At 41.8% G+C, this 25661-nt stretch overlaps 1 protein-coding gene across 3 annotated transcripts in view; it reads left to right on the top strand.

Annotated features, from left to right (window-relative positions):
- LOC147111608 (basic immunoglobulin-like variable motif-containing protein) overlaps nucleotides 1-23332 on the top strand; it is a 54805-nt gene extending 31473 nt beyond the window's left edge. For 2 of the 3 annotated variants that reach the window (XM_085998675.1, XM_085998677.1), the window contains exons 6-11: nucleotides 4818-4912; nucleotides 5803-5935; nucleotides 7173-7256; nucleotides 15347-15409; nucleotides 18791-18887; nucleotides 22569-23332. In XM_085998675.1, coding sequence (XP_085854801.1) covers nucleotides 4818-4912; nucleotides 5803-5935; nucleotides 7173-7256; nucleotides 15347-15409; nucleotides 18791-18887; nucleotides 22569-22874 — 778 coding nt within the window. In that variant the 3' untranslated portion in view covers nucleotides 22875-23332. The remainder of the gene's footprint in view (nucleotides 1-4817; nucleotides 4913-5802; nucleotides 5936-7172; nucleotides 7257-15346; nucleotides 15410-18790; nucleotides 18888-22568) is intronic. The other variant, XM_085998676.1, reaches the window with a different exon arrangement.
- Nucleotides 23333-25661: the final 2329 nt, after the last annotated feature.

Raw genomic sequence — 25661 nt, 5'->3', positions numbered from 1 at the left:
AAATATTAATTTTAAGTTTTAACAATCTTAAAAACAAGCCTATCTGGCTGATAACTGCACTGCTCATACATTATATGATGCCTTTTCCAATTTTTTCTCCAGTAGAGAGGGCTGTTTGGTAGTCTCACACATCAACTTGAAAGGCTGGCAAAATTCCATTTTGATTATCTTACTTCAATACTCAGGAATATGAAACAGTTGTTCATAACTGCCAAATACAATACCTTAAGCGAATAAGCATAGGTACTCGGGCCAATGTATATTAATGCATGGATTGTCCTAGTATCCTTTCCGGTTCAGATTTGATTTAAGTCTAATATGTTGTTTTTTTAATGTATTGTGGCTTGTTTGTCGAAAATGTGTAATGCACAAATGACATTTTCCCCCAGGGTGGGGAACGGCCCATTGATGGAATTCATAGGTTTCAACCACTGTCAAATAAATTGAAGCTGCAGCTAAAATTGTCTAAGGAGGCACTGGTTCTCAGAAAAGACCAATGATAGAGTTCTAGATGGTTGGGAGTAGCGTAAGGCTTTAATGTAATTGAGGAGATCAGATATTGGCCCAGAAATTCGGGTCGGGCGTTTCCCACGGGTGCAAGCCCCCGACCTGCACTTACCTAGTGCGCCTGCCGTTGTGCTGTGGGCCCGCGTGGTATTCCGATCCTAGGCCTCCTCCAGCTGCCGGCACGCATTGCACGTGTATCCCACGGGCGCAGTTAGTTCGAAGCAGCCCCTGGGATCACATGGGCCATGGAGAGCCAATCGTAGCAGGGAATCTCCATTCATAAATTTGACAGGAAGACCTGTCAAATCTATGAATAGAGAACGGCCCCAAAACCTAACTAAAACTTCAAATAATTTTTTTTTTTAAATCACAGTTTTAAAATAACTATAAATTACATTAAATAACTATTAAACAATAATTTAAATTTTTGAAAAAATTAATTACAGTTTTTAATGGGACTAAAAATAAACTTACCTTTCTTTAAAGTATTTAAAAATAATAAACCTGTGGAAAAAATGTTTTAATTTTACTTAATTCACCACTTACCTTGTTAAAAGCAGGCCTTGCGCCTGCTTTTTAAACGCGCAGCTACTAAAGACTTACCCTCCCGGAGAAACCTGTATTTAAAAAAAAAAAAAAAGGAAGTTCAAGGTCTACGCGCTGCCTCCGGCGCACACGGTTGACCTGTGAACCCCTTCCTTCACGGGAACGGAAGTTCTGGTTTCCTGCGCATGCGCAGTGCATGCACGAAACCGGCACTTTCGTTGGGCCTACTCACCCGTGGAGACCCGAATTTCTGGCCCAATATGTGAATGAAACTCGTATGCAAAGCTGGGATTAAATTACAACCTTATTCTTGCTCCCTACCATCCATACATTTTAAATATATAAATATATATTCCATTTGTGTGTAAAATATATGCAAAATATACACTTTGCTCTTAATGATATGAAAATAATGCTTGTGACTGGTTTTTTATCTTCCTTCCCAATTTTCCACTCTTCTCCTGAAGGCATTGGATGCCCTCGGGTACTCACCCATGTAGGCATTATTCATGTGTGAGCTTGTCAGTGAGTATCAGTAGGTTACCTAACCAAGTGGGCAAAACATTTCAGCCTGATGTGCACACAATGGTACTTCCAGCAGAGTTTCTGGATAATAATTAGAAACGGGATGCTTGGGCAATTGATTTTTTTCCCCTTTTTTTCCACACCCTCACCTCCAACCTGGGGTGAGGGCGGGAGGAGGTCATTAATATCAATTGTAGTGCACGTACCATCATGGTCTCCTGTGCTGTACTATTCGATGATTCTATGCAGGCTGAGATCACCTAACCGCACAGACTGCGGATTGAATTTGGGGACCTTACTACTAGATAAATTGACTGGGGAGCTCATGGCATTTAAAGGTAGAGCTGAAATTGCATTGATTGAATACTGATATTATGATATCATCACTACAGAATAATACTGTCCCAGGATTCACAGGATGCCGTGCTGGGGAACTCTGCATTTAGGAAGTAAAGTTAAAGGAAATTAAGAGCTGGCTCTAACATTTTCTCTTTAGAAGCTTATTGTACATCAAGATATCCTCAATCATGAGTAAAGCTCGTGGTTTGTCACACATGACACCTGTGATCATTTCTGTGTAACTTAACATATCAAGTGTGATTTTGGCCCCAGGTAGCATGATTTTTGTTTTTAATTTTGACTTTTTAGTGGGAATATTGTTTTAACCTACTGCTACAAACAAATTGCCACAACCACTTCTATGCTGTCAGATTGTATGTCTGAGAGGTGATCGAATCGAGATGTTTATAAAATAATAAAAGGATTCGTAGGGTAAATACAGAGAAATGATTTTCCCTGGTGGGGAATCCAGAACAAAGAGGCATGATCTTAATATTAGAGCCAGGCTATTCAGGAGTGAAATCAGGAAGCACTCTTCATACAAAGGGTAGTGGAAATCTGGAACTCTCTTCCCCGAAAGGCTGTGGATGTTGGGTCAATTGAAATTTTCAGGACCGAGATCGATCAATTTTTGATGGGTAAGGATATCAAGGGATATGGAGCAAAGCCGAGTAAGTGGAGTTGAGGTACAGATCAGCCATGATCTAATTGAATGGCGGAATAGACTCGAGGGGCTGAATGGCCTACTCCTATTCCTATGTCTGAAATCAAGTTGAGGATGACTCTAAACTTCCTCCAACTGAACATCAAGAAGATTGAAGCAATTGTTTTCAACCCTCCTTGCTACTGCTCTATTTCCCTTCACAGGCATCCAAAACTTTGGCATCCTATTTGACCCACAGCTGAACGTCACGCTCTGATTCTATACTGCTTACTTCCACCTCCGCAACATTGTCTGTCTCCACTCCTACCTCACTTCCACTGCCACTGAAACCCTTATCTACATTTTTGTAACCTCTAGACTCTATTTCCTCAATGTGCTCCTTGCCAGTGCCAGACTCTCATCTTTCACCTTCAATAAATTCCAACTTGTTCAAAACTCAGCCACCCATACCTTGTCCCACAGTAAGCCCTGCTTGCGCACCACCCTCTCCTCATTGGCCTTCATTGACTCTAAACTGTCTTCTTTGCCTTCAAATCCCTCTACACTGACTCGATCTCTGCAACTTCCTCCAGCCTTGTATCCCTTCCCTATCTTTCAGAACTCCAACTTTGGCTTTTGTGCATCCCCACATCCCTTTACTCTACCACCGGTGGTGGAGCCATCAGCCACCGTGACCCTACTCTGTGGAATTTTCTCCCTAAATCCCTCTATCCACTTTTTTAAAAACCTTCTCAAAACCTAAATTTCAATCACTTTTCCTCGTTCTTTCACCACAACTTAGCATTCTTTCCTTTATCCCCTTTTATCCATTTGAATTTTTACCCCTTATAAAGTGCCTTCAGACATATTCTACCTTAAAAATGCTCTGCAAGTTGCTGTCTCTACCATCTTAAGTCACAATTTAGCAACCAAATTTGCTGATTGCAGCAGATTAATTTTTTTAAATTATGCAAATTATTCTTCATGGCAAAGATTAAGAGATGACTGGCTGTTTCTGTTATTATGCAATGCCAGAGTGTTTCATCAGCAATCAACTGTTCTTTTTTTTTAGTAAATTTCCTGTGATCACCCGCTAGCCTTAAGCATGAGAGCAAAGTCACCAGAACAGCAAGTCTAGAATATATATTCTTAGATAGTTATTTAATGTCAACATTCAATTTTTGCCACACAGGCTTATAATCCTCCTACTACAAGTTCTGCCATTCATTTCTCTGTCTCTTACTACTATCAAATTTAAGTATCCTTAGTTTGCACTGCTAAATGGTCAAATGAGGTAAGCATTACAACATGGGAAAGTAAAGTGTACCGTGTTATTAGGTGCACTATGGTACCACTAGGTTTATTTCATGCTGTGACCAAGATTTTCATTGATGTGTTTGTGTGTGTGTGTGTGTGTTTTTTATAAGGCTGAAGCTAAATATCTTTGTTAGATGGGGAGCTGTGAACAGCAGAATTTTGAAAGGTAGTTGGATACTTAGCTGATCTAAATTTTAGTGGCTGTGGAAACTGTTTTTGGCGGGCTTTTTACAATGAAATAAACTTGAACTGGTGGACATTCTTTTCCTCTGAAAAACTTGACATATTTCTGTTCTGTTTCCTTCAAGATTTGGTGTATGTACTGTTGAGAAGAGGAAGGGAGGGTGGGTTAAGGACATGAGATAAAGAGACTTTGTAGTATGTTTGCAGGTGACAAATGCAGTCACTTAATTAGGTACTTTTGGTAATTGAACGTTAAAATAAATTCCTAGTTATATGAATTAAGTGTAGTATATTCATCAGCCAACACCATCAAAAATACCTTAACTGATCATTCATTTCATTGGTGATGGTGTGATTTTGCTGTGCACAAATTGGCTGCTTCTCTTGCTTACATAAAAATAATGACTTCACTTCAAGAGTAATTTCAGATATTTCTCAGAGCTGTGATAAAGCAGAGTGTAAATGCAAATATATTTAGTTATTCTGAGGAATCTCTGACAGAATAGTTGTAATTGGAGAAGTTCTTGTCAGACCCACAAAATGCACAAAGGAAATCTTGATTTCCCATTTTGTTGGAATATGGCCCATAGCAATGTACCTGACCAAAAAAGTCCATTGTGGTCCATCTGGCTAGTTCCAGATACAGTAAATGTTACCACAATGTCATTAGTCTAAAAATCCTTAGACCAAAATTAAACCAGGTTCATTTAAATTTGAATGATTACTTAAATCTTACTTTTCCTCTCTTTTTTCACAGATGGTTCAGGCAGCTTAATGAGCATTTTCATATGAGAGGCTGTTCCTATGTTCTGTACAAACCCCATGGGAAAAATAGAACAGCTGGAGAAACTGGTACATGAAACACATTATTGCTGTATTAAAACATTAATTAGTCTGTTAATGACTGCACGATTGTCTTGAAGTTTTAAAATGTGTATATGTTTCAGTCATGCAACATCTATAAAATTGATCACTTTTTTTAGTTGGAGGTGATTTTTCATAAAAGTAAGGGATATTGATTGATCTGGCAAATGGAACATTTTTCACTTTTTCTACCCAGTATGAGTCTGAGGTGAGGCATAGTATGGGTTTGATGTGGATTGAAATTCCTTCTATGTTGTTCCAGCAATTTACCTTGATAACACTGCACAGAAGACAATTCACGGCTGTACCAGCATGCTGTTTTCAACACCAGCTGTCTTTGTGCCCTCGGAGTCAAACTTTCGCTGGTTGTGAATTGTGATCAATTTTGTGCTGTAGACTCCTGCCACCTAGGGGCTGTCTTAGCACTTTCACACACTTTTTACCAATTTCTCCTCTCCTCCCCTCTCCTGAATGTGTTGAGTTCTGCTGGGTACTGTTCCATGTGCACCGTTCAGTGTCTTGCCTAACTGGCGATTATTCAAATGTGAGCTTTGACAGTGTTGGGGGATGTCACAGCCAAGCCTGATCTTGCTCTCAGCAAACAGTCACAAATGTGCACTTCCAACAAGGGTTTGTTGTTGAGGATCAGGAGTGGGAACTCGAGAGGACATTTTTCTTGCCTCTCCTTCCCCAAGCCAGGATGCTGCGGGAAATTATAGTGTCCTTTCCACCACCCCAGCTGACCTGATATTTGCATATTTTGGATATGACCAATTTTAAAGACTGTGACAAAAATCGATTAAAGTATACTGGTAAATACTCAATTTGTGGCATGATGAATATGGGATCTTGGATTTTGATTTATATTTATGTTGCAGCTGAAGGAGCGTTAATGAAGTTAACTCAAGGACTGAAGGATGAGTCTATGGCCTTTATCTACCATTGCCAGAACCATTACTTCTGTCCTATTGGTTTTGAGGCTACCCCTTTAAAGGCATCCAAAGCATTTCGGTATGTATAACTCTAACTGCACTGCTTCTTCCTGGATAGCTTGTCAACACTGATGTTTAAATATAGATTTCAATGTTGGGCTATCTGTAAGTAAGTTCTAATTCGATTTAATTTTCATCATTAGAACTGGCGCAACAGTACAGCAATTCTGTCAAGAAAAAGTTAAATATTGGCTTTTGCAATTGAACAATTAATTGCAAGTAAGCTTCTCTAAAGGCAGATGTCTATAGAAAGCTCTTAAAAACAGATCAGAAACATATTACTGTACTGCTAAAATAGACACGTTTTTAAATATTTAGGTATCTGAATGGGTAGCATTAACTTAAATGGGTACCATGAATATTGTGAAGAGGCATAGTTTTCAATGAATGGACTAATCAGAAAAAGATAAATGGACAAATTTGCAGGTATTTTGTTTGTACAGAGAGCCTCCTCCTACTACAGTACCAAAATGTTAAACACCTGCAGTATGTGGAGGATTTTGTAGTGAAGAAGGTGGTTAGATTACTTTTTTGTATGGTCATCTTTTTAAGCAACTAATTCCCGTTTAACGTACATTATGGGCTCTGCTTCAGCAATGGTTTCTGACAGAGAATTCCACATTCTAACCTCTGTGTAAATAAATGTTCCCACATCTTTAATTCTTTTTGTGCTTCTCTCAAATTTGTGCCCTCTTGCTTTAGCCTCTGCAACCAATGGAAATAATCTATCATTTATCTTATCATAACTAAATCTTGAAGACCTTTTATTAACCTTATCACCAGTAAAGGGGGGACAAAAAGCTCTAGCTTCTCAATTCTCTCTTCAGAATTGTAACCTCTCATTCCGAGTAAAATCCTACTGAACCTATGCTGCACCTTTTCCATTGCTATAATCGGATGCCCAAAACTGTGTGCAGTATTCCAGCAGTGGCCTAACTAGGGTGTTGTACAAGTTCAGCATTACCCCCTTGCTTTTATTCTATGCCTCTGTATTTAAAGCAAAGGATTCTGTTTGCCTTGTTACGGCCTTATATCTATATGTATTGCTGCTCTTTTGCTCCATTCAAAATCTTAACTATTTAAGGTGCATTTCCTTTCCCCATTCTTGATCCTAAAATGTTTTATTTCACACTTTGTTTCCAAATTGAATAGTGACAGTCACTTGTATGCCTGTATTACTAGCCTAGCAGAAAGGAGAAAAAATATTCTGTTTCCAATTATGTATTGTGTGTGGTTTTTCCCCCCTTTGATAACAGAGGAAAGCTCCCCCTTGATGAAATGGAATTTTGGATTTTAATAGGTGAACCAAGTAAGAAACATCCAGCCATTCACTGCAAAAAGTAAGTTTGACATTTAAACATTATGTTGCTCATCATATAAGCAGACTACACTCTGAGGTCCACCTGATGGCTCAGCTAGGTAAAAGGATGGGTACCTGAGCCGTACAAAACACAAAGCTCCAAAGTTTGATATCGAGTCTGCGCTGAGCTAACTATCTGAGCTGGGTAAAGGGTTCCTGTTCCTGTTCCTGATCACTATCTGTGTGTGTAAACAGTCATCAGATGAAGAGAGGATTGGGCTAAATTCTGATGAGCCCTGTAGTTGAAGAGCCAGCTGACACTCTGTCTAGACTCACAGAAAAAGAATGGTCACTTGAGAAAGAGGGCACCTGTGGAATTACCCCATCACGGAGTCAACGACTTAAGGGAGAAAACTGGCAAAACATTAGGTCACAATTTTTATTTTAAGTACTGTATTAATTCAGTCTGTAAATGCAGATTTGCATTGTTAGCACATTAATAAGGAAGTGGAGGGGCTGTTGGAGAGAGCAGAAAAAGCAAGGTAGCACAATTTTGGTATTATGCAGTCCTCCATACCTGATGCATTTTTATGAAGAATTGTCTTTGTTAAAATACTTTTAATTAGATTTATAATACATGTTTGAAAGCAGTACTAGCAAAAATTTGATTTGGACAGTTTTGCAATTTTTTAAACTAATTAATTGGCACCAGCTGAAATACCATCTAAACACGTACATTTTGAAACTAAAGCCCCAAAGGATCTAAAAGAACATACATACCTGAGCTCTATGAATAATGAAAGTGCTGTACAGAACAAGGAAATTTATTTTGCATCTTCATTAAGGGGTTTAGCATCTTTTAAAGTAGATAAATTGCCAGGCCCGGATGAAATGTATCCCAGGCTGGTAGGAGAACCAAGGGAGGAAGTAGCGTGGGCTTTGACCTTATTGGAAAAAATTCTGAGGGGCCAGTATAAGTCGTCATTTAGAAAGGCACGGATTAATCGAGGACACTCGGCATGGATTTGTTAAGGGAAGGTTGTGTCTGACTAACTTGATTGAATGTTTTGAGGCAGTAACAAAGAGGGTCGATGAGGGTCGCGTGTTTGATATAGTCTACATGGATTTTAGCAAGGCTTTTGACAAGGTACCACATGGCAGACTGGTCAGAAAACTAAAAGCATATGGGATCCAAAGGAAAGTGGCAAGTTGGATCCAAAATTGGCTCACTGGCGGGAAGCAAAGGGTAATGGTCGCGGGTGTTTTTGTGACTGGAAAGCTGTTTCCAGTGGGGTTCCACAGGACTCAATACTAGGTCCCTTGCTTTTTGTGGTATATATCAATGATTTAGACTTCAATGTAGGGGGCATGATTAAGAAGTTTGCAGATGACACAAACATTGGTCGTGTGGTTGATAGTGAGGAAGAAAGCTGTGGACTGCAGGAAGATATCAATGGACTGATCAGGTGGCCAGAAAAGTGGCAAATGAAATTCAATTCGAAGAAGTGTGAGGTAATAACAAGGCAAGAGAATACACAATGAATGGTAGGATACTGAGAAGTGTAGAGGAACAGATGGACCTTGGAGTGCATGTCTACAGATCCCTAAAGGTAGCAGGACCGGTAGATAAGGTGGTTAAGGAAGGCATACGGGATACTTTCCCTCATTAGCTGAGGCATAGAATATAAGAGCAGGGAGGTTAAGCGAGAACTGTATAAAGCACTAGTTAGGCCACAGCCTAGAATACTGCATACACTTCTGGTCACCACATTACAGGAAAGATATGATTGCACTAGAGAGGGTACAGAGGAGATTTACGAGGATGTTGCCAGGACTAGAGAATTTTAGCTATGAGGAAAGATTGGATAGGCTGGGGTTGTTTTCTTTGGAACAGAGGATGCTGACGGGAGACTTAATTGAGGCATCTAAAATTATGAGGGGCCTAGATAGAGTGGATAGGAAGGACCTATTTCCCTTAGCAGAGAAGTCAATAACCAGGGGGCACATACTTAAAGTAATTGGTAGAAGGATTAGAGGGGAGTTGAGGAGAATGTTTTTCACCCAGAGGGTGTTGGAGGTGTGGAACTCACTGCCTGAAAGGGTGGTAGAGGCAGAAACCCTCATCGCATTTAAAAAGTAGTTAGCTATGCACTTGCAGTGCTGTAATTTTGCAGGAATGTAGATAACTGTACCAGTGATAACTATAATCAGTGAGGCGATATTTATTGTAAAAAAATTGCCTTAGCTGTCAAACAGGAATGTTCTTCCCTCACCCGCTTCCTCTGGTATTCAAAGAAGAAAATAACCAAAACAAGAAATGCAAATTACAATGTACCAAATTTAACTTTTAAATTTAGACAACTCGGATAATTTCTCAAGTCTTGGGAAATTTAAATTTTTACTCACATACCGTTCAGAAACTATGTTGCAAGATACCCACAAATTTAGTATGTTCTGATTAAAACTTGCTCCAACAATGATCCTATTTCTCTTCTGCCACCTCATCTCATACCACCCCAACTCATGGAGTGGGTTTTTTTTGTGGCTATTTACATTATGGAGTTTTGGATTGAGAAAAGCTCAGAGTCCACTGCTTCAAATTGACTATGTATAATTTCCAGTGTCATAAACTCACTCCAACTTAATAGGAACCTAAGAACAGGAGCAGGCCTTTTAGCCCCTTGAGCCTGTCCCGCCATTCAGTGAGATCATGGCTGATCGGTGACCTAACTCCATATACCAACCTTTGCCCCATATCCCTGAGTACCTTTCATTAACAAAAATCTACCAATCACCGATATCAAATTAACAATTGATCTAGCATCAATTTACGTTTGCGGAATAGAGTTGCAAACTTCTACCACTCTTTGCATGTAGAAGTGTTTCCTAACTTCACTCCTGAAAGGCCTGGCTCTAATTTTTAGACTATACCCTCTAAACCTAGACTCCCCAGCCAGCAGAAATAGTTTCTCTCTATCTACCCTATCAGTTCCCCTTAATATCTTGAAAACTTCGATGAAATCACCCCTTAACCTTCTAAATTCCACAGAATACAACCCTCGTTTGTGTAATCTCTCCTCGTAATTTAACCCTTGAAGTCCGGGTATCATTCTGGTAAACCTACGCTGCACTCCCTCCAAGGTCCTTCCTAAGGTGTGGTGCCCAGAACTGCTCACAGTACTCCAGGTGTGGTCTGACCAGGGTTTTGTGTAGCTGCAGCATAACTTCTACCCCCTTGTATTCTAGTCCTCTAGATATAAAGGCCAGCAGTCCATTAGCCTTTTGATTATTTTCTACACCTGTCCATGACATTTTAATGATCTATGTACCTGGACCCCCTCCCCCCAGTCTTTTTGGACCTCCACTGCTTCTAGCTTTTCACCATTTAGAAAGTACAGGTACTGTCTTGTCTCCTTTTTAGGTCCAAAGTGGATTCCCTCACATTTGCCTACATTGAAATCCATTTGCCACAGTTTTGCCCATTTACTTAACCTATTGGCCCAGAAATGCGAGTCGGCCGTTGAGCTTCAGGGACGCCTGGAATTGCTGTTTTAAAATGTTGACTCCCGGGCAGCGTCTGACGTCACGCCGCCCAGGAGTGCAGCCAGCGCGAAGCCTGTAGCGCGCTGTGCAACTGAGACACGCCCCTTGAGGTCTCAGTTTAATAGGACACGCCCCCAATGTTTCTCACAAGCTGCTAAGCATTTTTACATGCAAAGCAGCATTTTAAATAGGTTTTTGGTATTTTTATGAAGCTTTTGGTAACTTTTATAAACTTTTAAAAACGTTTACATTATTTTGAAGAATCTGAAGTAGTTTTAAACAGAATTAAAGCAATTTAAAGACTTTTAAAAGCCCTAAAAGAATTTTTAAAATTCCATTTATTTATTTAGCAATGTCGTCATCATACGTGTCTTCACACTGTTCCCTTTGGGGAACTGTATGAAGTGGTGGAAGGATTTATGGGCGGGAGGGTTTTACGGGCTCCCACAAGCTATACAAGGAGGGGGGGCCACCCACACCCACGGACGCAAATATCCCACTGGATGTCAACCCAGAATTTAGAGCCGGAGCTCCGACTCCACTTGCCGGGACTGTCTGGAGCGGGGTTCGAAACCCTACGCCGTGTGGCCCAGCGGCGGGGATCCTACCACTACGCCAAAGGCCCAATCCGATTAGCAACATGAAATGGCTGGAATGAGCACAATTCACGGCATTAAAAGAACTCTCAATTGAACTGATGATGACCTCAGCAATCTCCTCAACGAGGTGGAGGCGCAGGGCCTGCTCATCATTGGTAATGAGAAGTCAAAGGCGCCGCAAAAAGGACAGATGATAGCTTGGTCTTTCAAGTGGCAGCATAGGGCTCCAGTCACGGGGAGGGAAAAGGCGCAGGAAACGTATGGGTGTCACCTTTTGCACGGAGTGGGCCTTTTGCGTAGCGGTAAGCATCCCCGCCGCTGGGCCAGAAGGAGTAGGGTTTCGAATCCCGCTCCAGACAGTCCGGCAAGTGGAGTCGGAGCTCCAACTATAAATTCTGGGTGGACATCCAGCGGGATACTTGCGTCCGCGGGTGTGGGTGCCCCCCCCCCCCCCCCTCAGATGGGTTGTGGGAGCCCGTAAAACCCTCACGCCATAGGACTAACCACCCTAATGGCTGGTATGAAGATGGTTATGGTCACGGAAGGAGTGTTAACGTGGCCAGAAATCCTTCCACCACTTCATACAGTTCCCGAAAGGGAACAGTGTGAGGATACGTACGACGATGACCTCTTGCGCAATGCACCTCCTTGGACCCTCAGTCGCAGATGCGAGGGGGCAAATCGTGCAATTGTTAAATTTTTCATTTTATTGACATGTAAAATGTTGGCCCAGTAACTCCCTTCCAAACGCGCGAGTACGGTCGGGGTACTTGCGCGTCTGGCCGGAGGAAATGCCGGTTTTCAGCATGCACAGCGCATGCGGGGAAAACCAGCATTTCCTGTCCTCTGAACGAAGGGGTTCAGAGGCAGAACGCGTGCGACTGTACAGGCAGCGCGTGCGCAGTAAAATTCGCCGCTTTCAGTGAGGTCAAGTCCTTACAACTTACACATGAAAAAAGCATGAGTACAGTTGCTCCAGAGGCTGCGGAGGAAGATATTTCTTATCGTGGAGCTTCTTAAAGGCAATATTTTTGTTTGGGAAAGGGAGGAAAGTTATTTTAAGAAATGCTGAGGTAAGTTTTAAAGTTTATTTTCGTTTTTTAAAACGGATTTTCAGTACTGTAGGTAGAAGGATCAATTGTGGCTATGTGAATTGAATTTGCTGTGTTTCTTAAATGTGAAAATGACTCCAACATTTTTAAGAAAGAAACTTTTCATCAGTAATATATTTTAAGTAATTATGTATGTATGTCTGTATATATTCCTTTGCGTGTATGTATATATTCCTTTACTTATGTGTATGTATGTATTTAATTATGACTTTCAGAGAAAGTAACTTATTGGAAAATCATAATTAAAAACATACATTCATACACATAAGTAAAGGAATATAAAACATACATACATATACGTAAAGGAATATATGCGGACATACATACATAATTACTTATTACTGATGAAAAGTTTCTTTCTTAAAAGTGTTGGAAATGTTACATTACTCATTTTAGAACACTCATTCTCACATTCAATTCACACAGCCACAATTGCTCCTTCTACCTACCGTACTGAAAACCCATTTTAAAAATAAAAATTTAAACTTTAAAACTAACCTCAGCATTTCTTAAAATAATTTTCCTCCCTTTCCCAAACACAAATATTGCCTTTCAGAAGCTCCACGATAAAATATATCTTCCTCCGGAGTCTTGGAGCAACTTTACACATGCTTTTTTCAAGTGTAACTTGTAAGGACTTACCCTCACTGAATCCATGAATGAAATCGACGAAGTTCACTGCGCACGCGCTGCCTGTGCAGTCGCACGTGCTGTGCCTATGAACCCCTTCGTTCCGAGGACTGGAAATGCCGGCGTTCCCCGCATGCGCTGTGCATGCTGAACGCCGGCATTTCCAACGACCAGATGCGTGAGTACCCAGACCGTACTCACGCATTTGGACACGAATTTCTGGCCCATTAATATCTTTGTAATTTTATGCTTCCGCCTACACTGCTTACAATACTCCCTAACTTTGTGTCATCAAACTTGGATATGTGGCTTTCTATCCCGTCATCTAAGTCGTTAATAAATACAGTGAATAAACTGGATTATCCTTTCTGGAGAGACTGAGGAATTAAAAGTCTTACTGGATTTAAAAATAGAGACATTATTTGTGTTAACCAATGAAAAATAGATAAGGATTTGCATTGCTATTTTCCTTCTCAAACTAAAATGCTTCTACAATTGTTAGTTTAAAATACGCATCTCCTGAGGGAGGATAATAACCACAGTAAATGTCCAAGATGTTTTGTGAAATTGCTCCCAGACCTCAAACATAGACATAGAAGATAGGAGCAGGAGTAGGCCATTCGGCCCCTCGAGCCTGTTCCGCCATTTAATGAGATCATGGCTGATCATCCAAATTGAGTACCCTGTCCCTGCTTTTTCCCCATATCCCTTGATCCCTTTAGCCTTAAGAAATATATCTAACTCCTTCTTGAATATATTTAATGAATTGGCCTCAACTGCCTTGTGTGGTAGAGAATTCCACAGGTTCACCACTCTCTGGGTGAAGAAATTCCTCCTCATCTCAGTCCTAAATGGCTTACCCCTTATCCTTAGATTGTGACCCCTGGTTCTGGACTCCCCCGCCATCGGGAACATCCTTCCTGCATCTAGTCTGTCTAGTCCTGTTAGAATTTTATAAGTTTCAATGAGATCCCCTCTCATTCTTCTAAACTCCAGCGAATATAAGCCTAATCGACCCAATCTCTCCTCATACATCATTCCTGTCATCCCAGGTATCACTCTGGTGAATCTTCGCTGCACTCTCTCCATGGCAAGAACATCCTTCCTCAGATAAGGCAACCAAAACTGCACACAATACTCAAGGTGTGGTCTCACCAAGGCCCTGTACAACTGCAACACGACATCCTTGCTCCTGTACTCGAATCCTCTCGCTATGAAGGCCAACATAGCATTTGCCTTCTTAACCGCCTGCTACACCTGCATGCTTACCTTCAGCGACTGGTGCAAAAGGACACCCAGGTCTCGTTGCACTTCCCCTTTTCCCAATCTATTGCCGTTCAGATAATAATCTGTCTTCCTGTTTTTGCCACCGAAGTGGATAACCTCGCATTTATCCACATTGGGCAGATGCATGGCTAATGCAGTATAATCACCCAACCTGTCCAAATCATACTGGAGTTTTTCTGCATCCTCCTCACAGCACACACGCCCACCCAGCTTTGTGTTGTCTGCAAACTTGGAGATATTACATCTAGTTCCCTCATCTAGATCATTTATATATACTGTGAATAGCTGGGGTCCTAGCACTGATCCCTGCGGTACCCCACTAGTCACTGCCTGCCACTCGGAAAAAGACCCGTTTATTCCAACTCTTTGCTTCCTGTCTGCCAACCAGTTCTCTATCCAAGACAGTACCTTGCCCCCAATCCCGTGTGCTTTAACTTTGCACGCTAATCTCTTATGTGGGACCTTTTCAAAAGCCTTCTGAAAGTCCAAATATACCAGATCCACTGGTTCTCCCTTATCTATTCTACCAGTTACATCCTCAAAAATTTCCAGTAGATTAATCGAGCATGATTTACCTTTTGTAAATCCATGTTGACTTTGTCCGATCCTGTCATTGTTTTCCAAGTGCTCTACTATTACATCTTTTATAATGGACTCGAGCATTTTCCCCACTACTGATGTCAGACTTACCGGTCTATAATTCCCCGTTTTCTCTCTACCACCTTTTTTAAATAGTGGGGTTACATTAGCTATCCTCCAATCCATGGGAACTGTTCCAGAGTCTATAGAATTTTGGAAGATGACCAGCAATGCATCTACTATTTCTAGGGCCACTTCCTTAAGTACCCTAGGATGTAGATTATCAGGCCCTAGGGATTTATCGGCCTTCAATCCCATCAATATCCCTAACACCATTTCCCTACAAATACTGATTTCATTCAATTCCTCCCTCTCATTAGACCCTATGTTCCTGACATCTCTGGGAGATTATTTGTGTCCTCCTTTGTGAAGACAGAACCAAAGTATGTATTTAATTGTTCTGTCATTTCTTTGTTCCCTGTGGTAAGCCACTTTTATCGTTCACTATCGTTACACTATGGTTATCACTGTTTATATCGTTACACTATGGTTATCACTGTTTACGCTGTTGTATCACTACACAAGGTCACCTCTTGTCACGCTGTTATACCTGGGCTGACCACAGCTGACTCCGCCCATGGCTCCGCCTGCTTGCCCAGGTATAAAGGTGGTCGACTGGCTGGTATTCCTCCTTGTTGGATCCGATCACCCACGAGGGTGGGCTCTGTTATTTAGCCAATAAAAACCTATAGTTACTAACTTAACTCGTCGCTTTTCATGAACTGAATTGATAGGTATATCATTCCCCATTATAAATTCCCCTGATTCTGACTGCAAGGGACCTACGCTTGACTTCACCAATTTTTTTCTCTTCACATATCTATAGAAGCTTTTACAGTGGTTTTATGTTGCCTGCAAGCTTACTCTCATAATCTATTTTCCCCCTCTTAATTAATCCCTTTGTCCTCCTTTGCTGAATCCTAAACTGCTCCCAATCCTCAGGTTTGCTGCTTTTTCTGGCTAAATTATATGTCCTCTCCTTGGATCTTATGCTATCCCTAATTTCCCTTGTTAGCCATGGTTGAGTCACCTTTTCTGTTTCATTTTTATGCCAAATAGGGATGAACAAATTCTGTAGTTCGTCCATGCGATCTTTAAATGTTACCATTGCCTATCGACCGTCAGCCCTTTAAGTACTGTTCCCCAATCCATCCTAGCCAACTCATGCCTCATACCATCGTAGTTTCCTTTATTTAAATTCAGGACCCTAGTCTCTGAGTCAACTACAGGAAACTTTCGATTTACCGGCACCTAAATAACCGGAAATCTCGGTTAACCGGCAAAATTCAGGAGTAGGTTTTACTTCATATTATATTTGCCGCCTTCCATCTGTGCTGTGCAAGGGTGTGGCTGCAGCTGTTGCTAAGCTACAGAGACGCTTGAAACTTGTGGCCATTGTTCTTCAGTTGTTGCTAAGCAACAGGGTTTGTTGCTTTATACGGAGCTGTCAGCTCTCCCTATCTTTTGCTATAGCGTTCGGTTATCCGGAATTTTTGATGAACCGGCACCACGTCGGTCCCGTCCGTGCCGGATAAAAAAAGTTTCCTGTACTTCACTCTCCATTTTAATGAAGAATTCTATCATATTATGATCGCTCCTCCCCAAGGGGCCTCGCACAACAAGATTGCTAATTAATCCTTTCTCATTATATAATACCCAGTCTAAGATGGCCTGATCTCTAGTTGGTTCCTCGACATATTGGTCCAGAAAACCATCCCGTATCCACTCTAGGAATTCCTCCTCCACAGTATTGTTACTAATTTGGTTAGCCCAATCTATATGTAAATTAAAGTCACCCATGACCACTGCTGTGCCCCTATTGCACGCGTCTCTAATTTCCCATTTAATGCCATCCCCAACCTCAGCATTACTGTTTGGGGGTCTGTATACAACTCCCACTAACGTTTTCTGCCCAATGGTTTTTCTCAGCTCTGCCCATACAGATTCCACATCATCAGAGCTAATATCCTTCCTTACTATTGTTATTCTCCTCTTTAACCAGCAATGCTACCCCACCTCCTTTTCCTTTTTTCCCTGTCCTTCCTGAATATTGAATACCCCTGGATGTTGCATTCCCAGACTTGGTCATCCTGGAGCCATGTCTCCGTAATCCCAATTATTTCATATCCGTTTACATCTATTTGCGCAGCTAATTCATCCACCTTATTACGAATGCTCCTCGCATTAAGACACAAAGCCTTCAGGCTTGATTTTTTAACACTCTTTAGTCCTTTAGAATTATTATTTACTATGGCCCTGTTTGATTTACACCCTTGATTTCTCTACCTTCCACTTTTGCATTTCTCCTTCCTGTCTTTTGCTTCTATCCTTGTTTCCCTTTCCTCTGTCTCCCTGCACAGGTTCCCAACCCCCTGCCATTTTAGTTTAAACCCTCCCCAACAGCACTAGCAAACACTCCCCCTAGGACATCGGTTCCGGTCCTGCCCAGGTGCAAACCGTCCAGTTTGTACTGGTCCCACCTCCCCCAGAACCAGTTCCAATGTCCCAGGAATTTGAATCCCTCCCCCTTGCACCATTCCTCTAGCCACGTATTCATCTGAAATATCCTTCTATTTCTACTCTGACTAGCACGTGGCACTGGTAGCAATCCTGAGATTACTACCTTTTGAGGTCCTATTTTTTAATTTACCTCCTAACTCCCTATATTCAGCTTTTAGGACCTCATCCTGTTTTTTACCTATATCGTTGGTACCTATATGCACCACGACAACTGGCTGTTCACCCTCCCCCTCCAGAATGCCCTGCAGCCGCTCCGAGACATCCTTGACCCTTGCACCAGGGAGGCAACATACCATCCTGGAATCTCGTTTGCGGCCGCAGAAACGCCTATCTATTCCCCTTACAATAGAATCCCCTATCATTATAGCTCTCCTGCTTTTTTTCCTCCCATCCTGTGCAGCAGGACCACCCATGGTGCCAGGAAGTTGGCTGCTGCTGCCTTCCACCAATAAGCCATCACCCTCAACAATATCCAAAGTGGTATATCTGTTTGAAAGGGGGATGGCCACAGGGGACCCCTGCACTACCTGCCTGCGCCTACGACTCTGCCTGCTGGTCACCCATTCCCTTCCTGCCTGTGCAGCCTTTACCTGCGGTGTGACCAACTCCCTGAATGTGTTATCCACGATGTGCTCAGCAAAGATAATCAAGTAAACCTACAGAGTATCTATTGAGCTTTGCAGACATGTTGTTCAGCTATGTTAGTTGATTTCAACTTTTCATCACTTGAGGAAAAAAAACAGATCATCTGTTCATTATTACATTGCTGTTTGTTGGATCTTGCTATGTGCAAATTTGCTGCTGTGTTTCCTACATTACAACAGTGACGACACTTCAAAAGTACTTCATTGGCTGTAAAGTACTTTGGGATGTCCTGAGGTCGTGAAAGGTGGTATATAAATGCAAGTCTTTTTCTTTCTAAAGGAATTATACCCAAATGCTCCTAAAAAGACTGGAACCATTGCATATCTAATTCTCTGTATAATTATCTCTATAGGACATCCAATTTAAATAAATCTAGTTATTTAATTGAATATTTTAAGCTATGCTTTATCATTAACTTATGTTGATTATGTGGTTGGAAATCTGAAAGTATTTCAATTGCTGTGTTGAAATGATAATCTGAAGTGTGGTTGGTTTCTTCTTACAAAAAGGATATAGATTTTTTTTGCAGTTATTGCAAATCATCAGTGTTGTAATAATTATGTATCCACTGATACAATGACTATTATTTCTAACTTTAGGTGGGCAGACATAGTGACAGACCTCAACACTCAGAATCCTGAATACCTTGATATTCGAAATCCTGAAAAGGGTATACAATACAGAAAATCCAAAAAGGTACCATAGATATTCAATGTCAGCACACAATTTTTTAGGAATGTATCTCGTGTGGTAAATGATAACTTATTTAAATAATAGTTTTGTACTTATGCTGTGAATTATAAGATTATTAACGTGCATATCATAACCATCGCTTACAGACCAAGTGTAGGGCAGTCACATTTCTGTATCCAGCTCTTCTGGACAGCAATCCTGGCAACCACAAATACCAGTTTCCCAAGACCCAGCCCTCTGCCTGCTGGGTCTTAGGAAACTGGTATTTGTGGTTGCCAGGATTGCTGTCCAGAAGAGCTGGATACAGAAATGTGACTGCCCTACACTTGGTCTGTAAGTGATGGTTATGATATGCTTGATTTTGAGTTAACTTTTCACATTTTGCTTTACCTGGAAACTGAAGGCCAGCTTTAAAATCTCCCTCTGTTCATAGTGGGTTTGTTTAAATTTTGCTCCAAGGCTATTTTCTAAGTTTTCCATTAACATGAAAATTAATATGCTGTGTATCAAATTTTAGGTTCAGTTTGCCCCAGAATTTCGGGAAAGAGACGAGTCTTGCAGCCAATGTCAGATTTAGGAGTAATAAAATTGGTTATATGCAAAATAAAATTACTAAATAGTTGCTGGAAATCCATGAGCTGATCCTTGTGAAATAGGAAGGAAGTTACTTGCATAATGCATGGCCTGGGATAGTTATGCTCAGAGTGTGTGGGACTGGTACCTGTGGAACTTATTGTAGTAATAGCTTGAACCTACTGTACAGATCTAGCATGGTTTTCAGTGATAGCTTTTTTCCCTTTTTCAACAACATATTGTTGAGGTTTCCTCTTTTGTCTATTGTCCATTGACACACCAGTTAAATCTCAGTCTCTGTCACAATGAGTATGCTGCAAGGATATATATAGAAACATAGACATAGAAACATAGAAGATAGGAGCAGGAGTAGGCCATTCGGCCCTTCGAGCCTGCTCCGCCATTCAATGAGATCATGGCTGATCATCCAAATTGAGTACCCTGTCCCTGCCTTCTCCCCATATCCCTTGATCCCTTTAGCCTTAAGAAATATATCCAACTCTTTCTTGAATATATTTAATGAACTGGCCACCACTGCCCTCTGTGGCAGAGAATTCCACAGGTTCACCACTCTCTGGGTGAAGAAATTCCTCCTCATTTCAGTCCTAAATGGCTTACCCCTTATCCTTAGACTATGACCCCTGGTTCTGGACTCCCCGGCCATCAGAAACATCCTTCCTGCATCTAGTCTGTCCAGGCCTGACAGAATTTTATAGGTTTCGATGAGATCCCCTCTCAATCTTCTAAACTCCAGTGAGTATAAGCCCAATCGAGACAATCTCTCCTCATAGGTCATTCCTGCCATCCCAGGTGTCAGCCTGGTGAATCTTCGCTGCACTCCTTCCATGGAAAGAACGTCCTTCCTCGGGTAAGGCGACCAAAACTGCACACAATACTCAAGGTGTGGTCTCACCAAGGCCCTGTACAACTGTAGCAAGACATCCTTGTTCCTGTACTCGAACCCTCTTGCTACGAAGGCCAACATACCATTTGCCTTCTTAACCGCCTGCTGCACCTGCATGCTTACCTTCAGCGACTGGTGCACAAGAACACCCAGGTCTCTTTGCACTTCCCCTTCTCCCAATCTATTGCCACTCAAATAATAATCTGCCTTCCTGTTTTTGCCACCAAAGTGGATAACCTCACATTTATCCACATTATAGTGCATTTGCCATGTTTCTGCCCAATCACCCAACCTGTCCAAATCGTACTGGAGTTTCACGACATCCTCCTCACAGCTTACCCTCCCACCCAGCTTTGTGTCGTCTGCAAATTTGGAGATATTACATCCAATTCCCTCGTCCAGATCATTAATATATATTGTGAACAGCTGGGGTCCTAGGACCGATCCTTGCGGTACCCCACTAGTCACTGCCTGCCACTCGGAAAATGACCCGTTTATTCCAACTCTTTGCTTTCTGTCCGCCAACCAGTTCTTTATCCAAGTCAATACCTTGCCCCCAATCCCATGTGCCTTAATTTTGCACGCTAATCTCTTATGCGGGACCTTATCAAAAGCCTTCTGAAAGTCCAAATACACCACATCCACTGGTTCTCCCTTATCCATTTTACCAGTTACATCCTCAAAAAATTCCAGTAGATTAGTCAAGCATGATTTACCTTTTGTAAATCCATGTTGACTTTGTCCGATCCTGTCACTGCTTTCCAAGTGCTCTGCTATTACATCTTTTATAATAGACTCTAGCATTTTCCCCACTACCGATGTCAGGCTTACCGGCCTATAATTCCCCGCTTTTTCTCTACCACCTTTTTTTGAATAGTGGGGTAACATTAGCTACCCTCCAATCCATGGGTACTGTTCCAGAGTCTATCGAGTTCTGGAAGATGACCAGCAATGCATCTACTATTTCTAGGGCCACTTCCTTAAGTACCCTGGGATGTAGATTATCAGGCCCTGGGGATTTATCGGACTTCAGTCCTATCAATTTTCCTAACACCATTTCCCTACAAATACTGATTTCTTTCAGTTCCACCCTTTCATCAGACCCTATGTTCCCCGGCATCTCTGGGAAGTTATTTGTGTCCTCCTTTGTGAAGACAGAACCAAAGTATGTATTTAGTTGGTCTGCCATTTCTTTGTTCCCCATTATAAATTCCCCTGATTCTGACTGCAAGGGACCTATGCTTGACTTCACCAATCTTTTTCTCTTCACACATCTATAAAAGCTTTTACAGTCAGTTTTTATGTTCCTTGCTAGCTTACTCTCATATTCTATTTTCCCTTTCTTAATTAATCCCTTTGTCCTCCTTTGTTGAATCCTAAACTGCTCCCAATCCTCAGGATTATTGCTTTTTCTGGCCAATTTATATGTCCTCTCTTTGGATCTTATGCTATCCCTAATTTCCCTTGTTAGTCACGGTTGAGTCACCAGGGATAACTCCAATATGCTGCTGAAATCCAGCTGTTTAGTTACAAATAAAGATATTTAGTAAAATTATATGCAAAGTTTATAACCAATGATCACAATAATTCAGATGGGGAAAGCATTAAGCAAAGCCAGCTTTTGACAAACCAACACATTATTTCAACAAATCAACCATCTGGGTTAACATATGGTTTTGAGTAATCCTGGACCCATTTACCGGTTCTTCCAAATGGAAGAGCATTTGTGGGAATAAACAACTTTTAGGAGATGGAGAAATAAAAGTGCGTAAAAAAAAAAAGTTACACTTTAAACTTAAAACACTGTTGTGTGTATAAGATTTGTATTTGAGTACCAACCTGCCCGGCACACTTTAATCTCGAGCAGGAATCTTGCTTGCTTAGTGTATGTCCCTGTTGGCATTTCCTTCCTTCCAAGATGGAACATAATGCCTTATATGCAACATGATGAGGACTCGTAAAACTCACTCCATCTAGGCAAGCAAATTTCAATAATAAAGCATATTCATTCAACCTTGCATTTGGGAACTGAGCTCTGCTGCTACTTAAGCTGCTGGATCAATTTGGTGTGAATGCTTTAACATTAATCACAATTAGTGCATAAATGCAGGGTGAGCTATACATTTAGCTTAATTGTATTTAAAAGCAATAGTAATAGATAATTCTAAACATTGCCTTAATTATGGTTTGATGTGGTCTCTAATTAGGTCGGTGGAAACTTGCATTGTATAATCGCTTTCCAAAAACTGAACTGGCAAAAAATAAGCACTTGGATGATGAACATTGGAAATTTCAGATGTGAAACACGTTCAAAGGAATCAGAATGCAAGGCCAGTAACTCTGCCATTGGTCTGGAAAGAGTTTTAAATGATCATCATGAGCCATCAATGAATGACAAGAATAACAGTGATGGATTTCAGCAAGCATCTGAGTGGAAGCAAATCTCAAGTCCATATGAATACAGAGATGGCGGATCTCCTGAAAGTGACACCGATGAAGAAAGTATTGAATGAATTTAAGCGTGTATAGTAGAATATACTTATGGTATGGATAGTTGGGACATAAAATGACTTGGGCATGTTTTAGATTCAGAACTTAAGTAGGCATTGCAAGTGTAAAGTGTGGTCAGTAGAAATTGAGAAAAATGACATCAGTCTCAGCAGTGAAGTATACAGATACTTTTTCCAGTGATTGTTATAGGTGTTACAAAAAGTGAAGTTGAAAATTTGTTATAATTATATATGTAATACATAGGCCAGTCTGTTGTGTACAGTGCTGTTGCATAAGTGTAGGGATTAAACTCAATATAAGCACATTGAGGGATTGGTAAAGACAAGTCCTGTTTTATTTCCATTTTTCAGTAGATTTTTTTAAAGTAAGAATAAGTTCCAGAAACCAATGTAATGAAAAATGGAATCATCTCTTTTTAAGAGACTACATTTAAAAATTAATAAAGTGTTCTTCTAATTTATTCAGGATGTGGATTGATGTCTCTGCAAGGCACACATAAGAAATATAGTTCGTCACACAGAGGAAGCAATGGTGTGGAAAATATTTTGCGTTCAGTGCAATGCACAGTGGGGAAAATTGCCTTATGGATTAGCTATTTAACTACTAGTGTGAAGTTAAAGGAAAGCATGAATTTTTCAGCAATGTTATTGTTCCTTTCCTTGAGTAAATGTAAGAAGTCACACAACACCAGGTTATGGTCCAACAGTTTTATTTGAAATCACAAGCTTTCGGAGCGCTGCTCCTTCGTCAGGTGAAGTGGAGAGATGCATAAAGACACAGCTTATATAGTCAGAAGAATAATGCCAGATGATTACAGGTAATCTTTCTAACTGCCATTTATCATACCTCAGCAGAGAGATAATCACAGCAATCAAAGGTGTGAATGGTGTCCAAACAGGTCAGTCAGGAAAACATTACATCAAAGAACAATGAGGTGGGGTCACAAGGGGTCAAATGTTGCAGATGCTGGGGTCTGTATGAAAAACAAAAAACAGACAAAAAAACATTTTTTTTGCTGGAAATCACAGCAGGTCCAGCCGCATCTGTGTAGAGAGAACAAGCCAACGACGACTCGAGTCTGGATGACCCTACGTCAGGTGGAGTTACATTTAGTGTGACATGCACCCAAGATCCCGGTTGAGGCTGTCCTCATGAGTGCGGAACTTGGCTATCAGTTTCTGCTCTACGATTTTGCGTTGTGTGTCTCGAAGGCCGCCTTGGAGAATGCTTACCCGAAGATCGGAGGCTGAATGTCCTTGACTGCTGAAGTGTTCCCCGACTGGGAGGGAACACTCCTGCCTGGCGATTGTTGCGCGGTGTCCGTTCATCCGTTGTCGCAGTGTCTGCATGGTCTCGCCGATGTACCATGCTCCGGGGCATCCTTTCCTGCAACGTACGAGGTAGACAACGTTGGCCGAGTCACATGAGTATGTACCATGTACCTGGTGGGTGGTGTCCTCACGTGTGATGATGGTATCTGTGTTGATGATCTGGCATGTCTTGCAGAGGTTGCCGTGGCAGGGTTGTGTGGTGTCGTGGTCGCTGTTCTCCTGAAAGCTGGGTAATTTGCTGCGAACGATGGTCTGTTTGAGGTTAGGCGGCTGTTTGAAGACGAGTAGTGGAGGCGTGGGGATGGCTTTAGCGAGGTGTTTGTCGTCATCGATGACACGTTGAAGGCTGTGAAGAACATGGCGTAGTATCAAGACCTTAGATCCAGACCTTCAAAGCATCCTACGTGCTCTCATCCCACGTACTCCCCGCGTGGGAGACTTCTGCCTCCCAAAGATACACAAAGCCAACACACCCGGACGTCCTATCGTATCAGGCAACGGAACCCTGTGTGAGAACCTCTCTGGATACGTCGAGGGCATCCTGAAACCCATCGTACAGGGAACCCCCAGCTTCTGTCGCGACACTACAGACTTCTTACAGAAACTCAGCACCCACGGACCAGTTGAACCAGGAACACTCCTCGCCACGATGGACGTCTCGGCACTCTAACCAGTATCCCCCACGATGACGGCATCGCTGCGGCAGCCTCAGTACTCAACACCAACAACAGCCAATCTCCAGACGCCATCCTACAACTCATCCACTTCATCCTTGACCACAATGTCTTCACCTTCAACAACCAGTTCTTTACCCAAACACACGGAACAGCCATGGGGACCAAATTCGCACCCCAATACGCCAACATCTTCATGCACAAGTTCGAGCAAGACTTCTTCGCTGCACAGGACCTCCAACCAACGCTATACACCAGATACATCGACGACATTTTCTTCCTATGGACCCACGGCGAAGAATCACTGAAAAGACTACACGATAACATCAACAAGTTCCATCCCACCATCAAACTCACCATGGACTACTCCTCAGAATCGGTTTCATTCTTGGACACAGGAATCTCCATCAAAGACGGACACCTCAGCACTTCACTCTACCGCAAGCCCACGGACAACCTCAGGATGCTCCACTTCTCCAGCTTCCACCCTAACCACGTTAAAGAAGCCATCCCCTATGGACAAGCCCTACGAATATACAGGATCTGCTCAGACGAGGAGGAACGCGATGGACACCTACAGACGCTGAAAGACGCCCTCGTAAGAATGGGATATGACGCTCGACTCGTCGATCGACAGTTCCGACGGGCCACAGCAAAAAATCGCATAGACCTCCTCAGAAGACAAACACGGGACACAACCAACAGAGTACCCTTCGTCGTCCAGTACTTCCCCGGAGCAGAGAAACTACGCCATGTTCTCCGCAGCTTTCAACATGTCATCAAT

The sequence above is a fragment of the Somniosus microcephalus genome, chromosome 10 (genome assembly GCF_052327205.1).
Source record: "Somniosus microcephalus isolate GS21.2 chromosome 10, FLI_Smic_1.0, whole genome shotgun sequence".
NCBI classification, from domain to species: domain Eukaryota; kingdom Metazoa; phylum Chordata; class Chondrichthyes; order Squaliformes; family Somniosidae; genus Somniosus; species Somniosus microcephalus.
The sequence above is the reverse complement of the archived record's forward strand: the minus strand, read 5'-3'. Positions and strand labels throughout refer to the sequence as shown.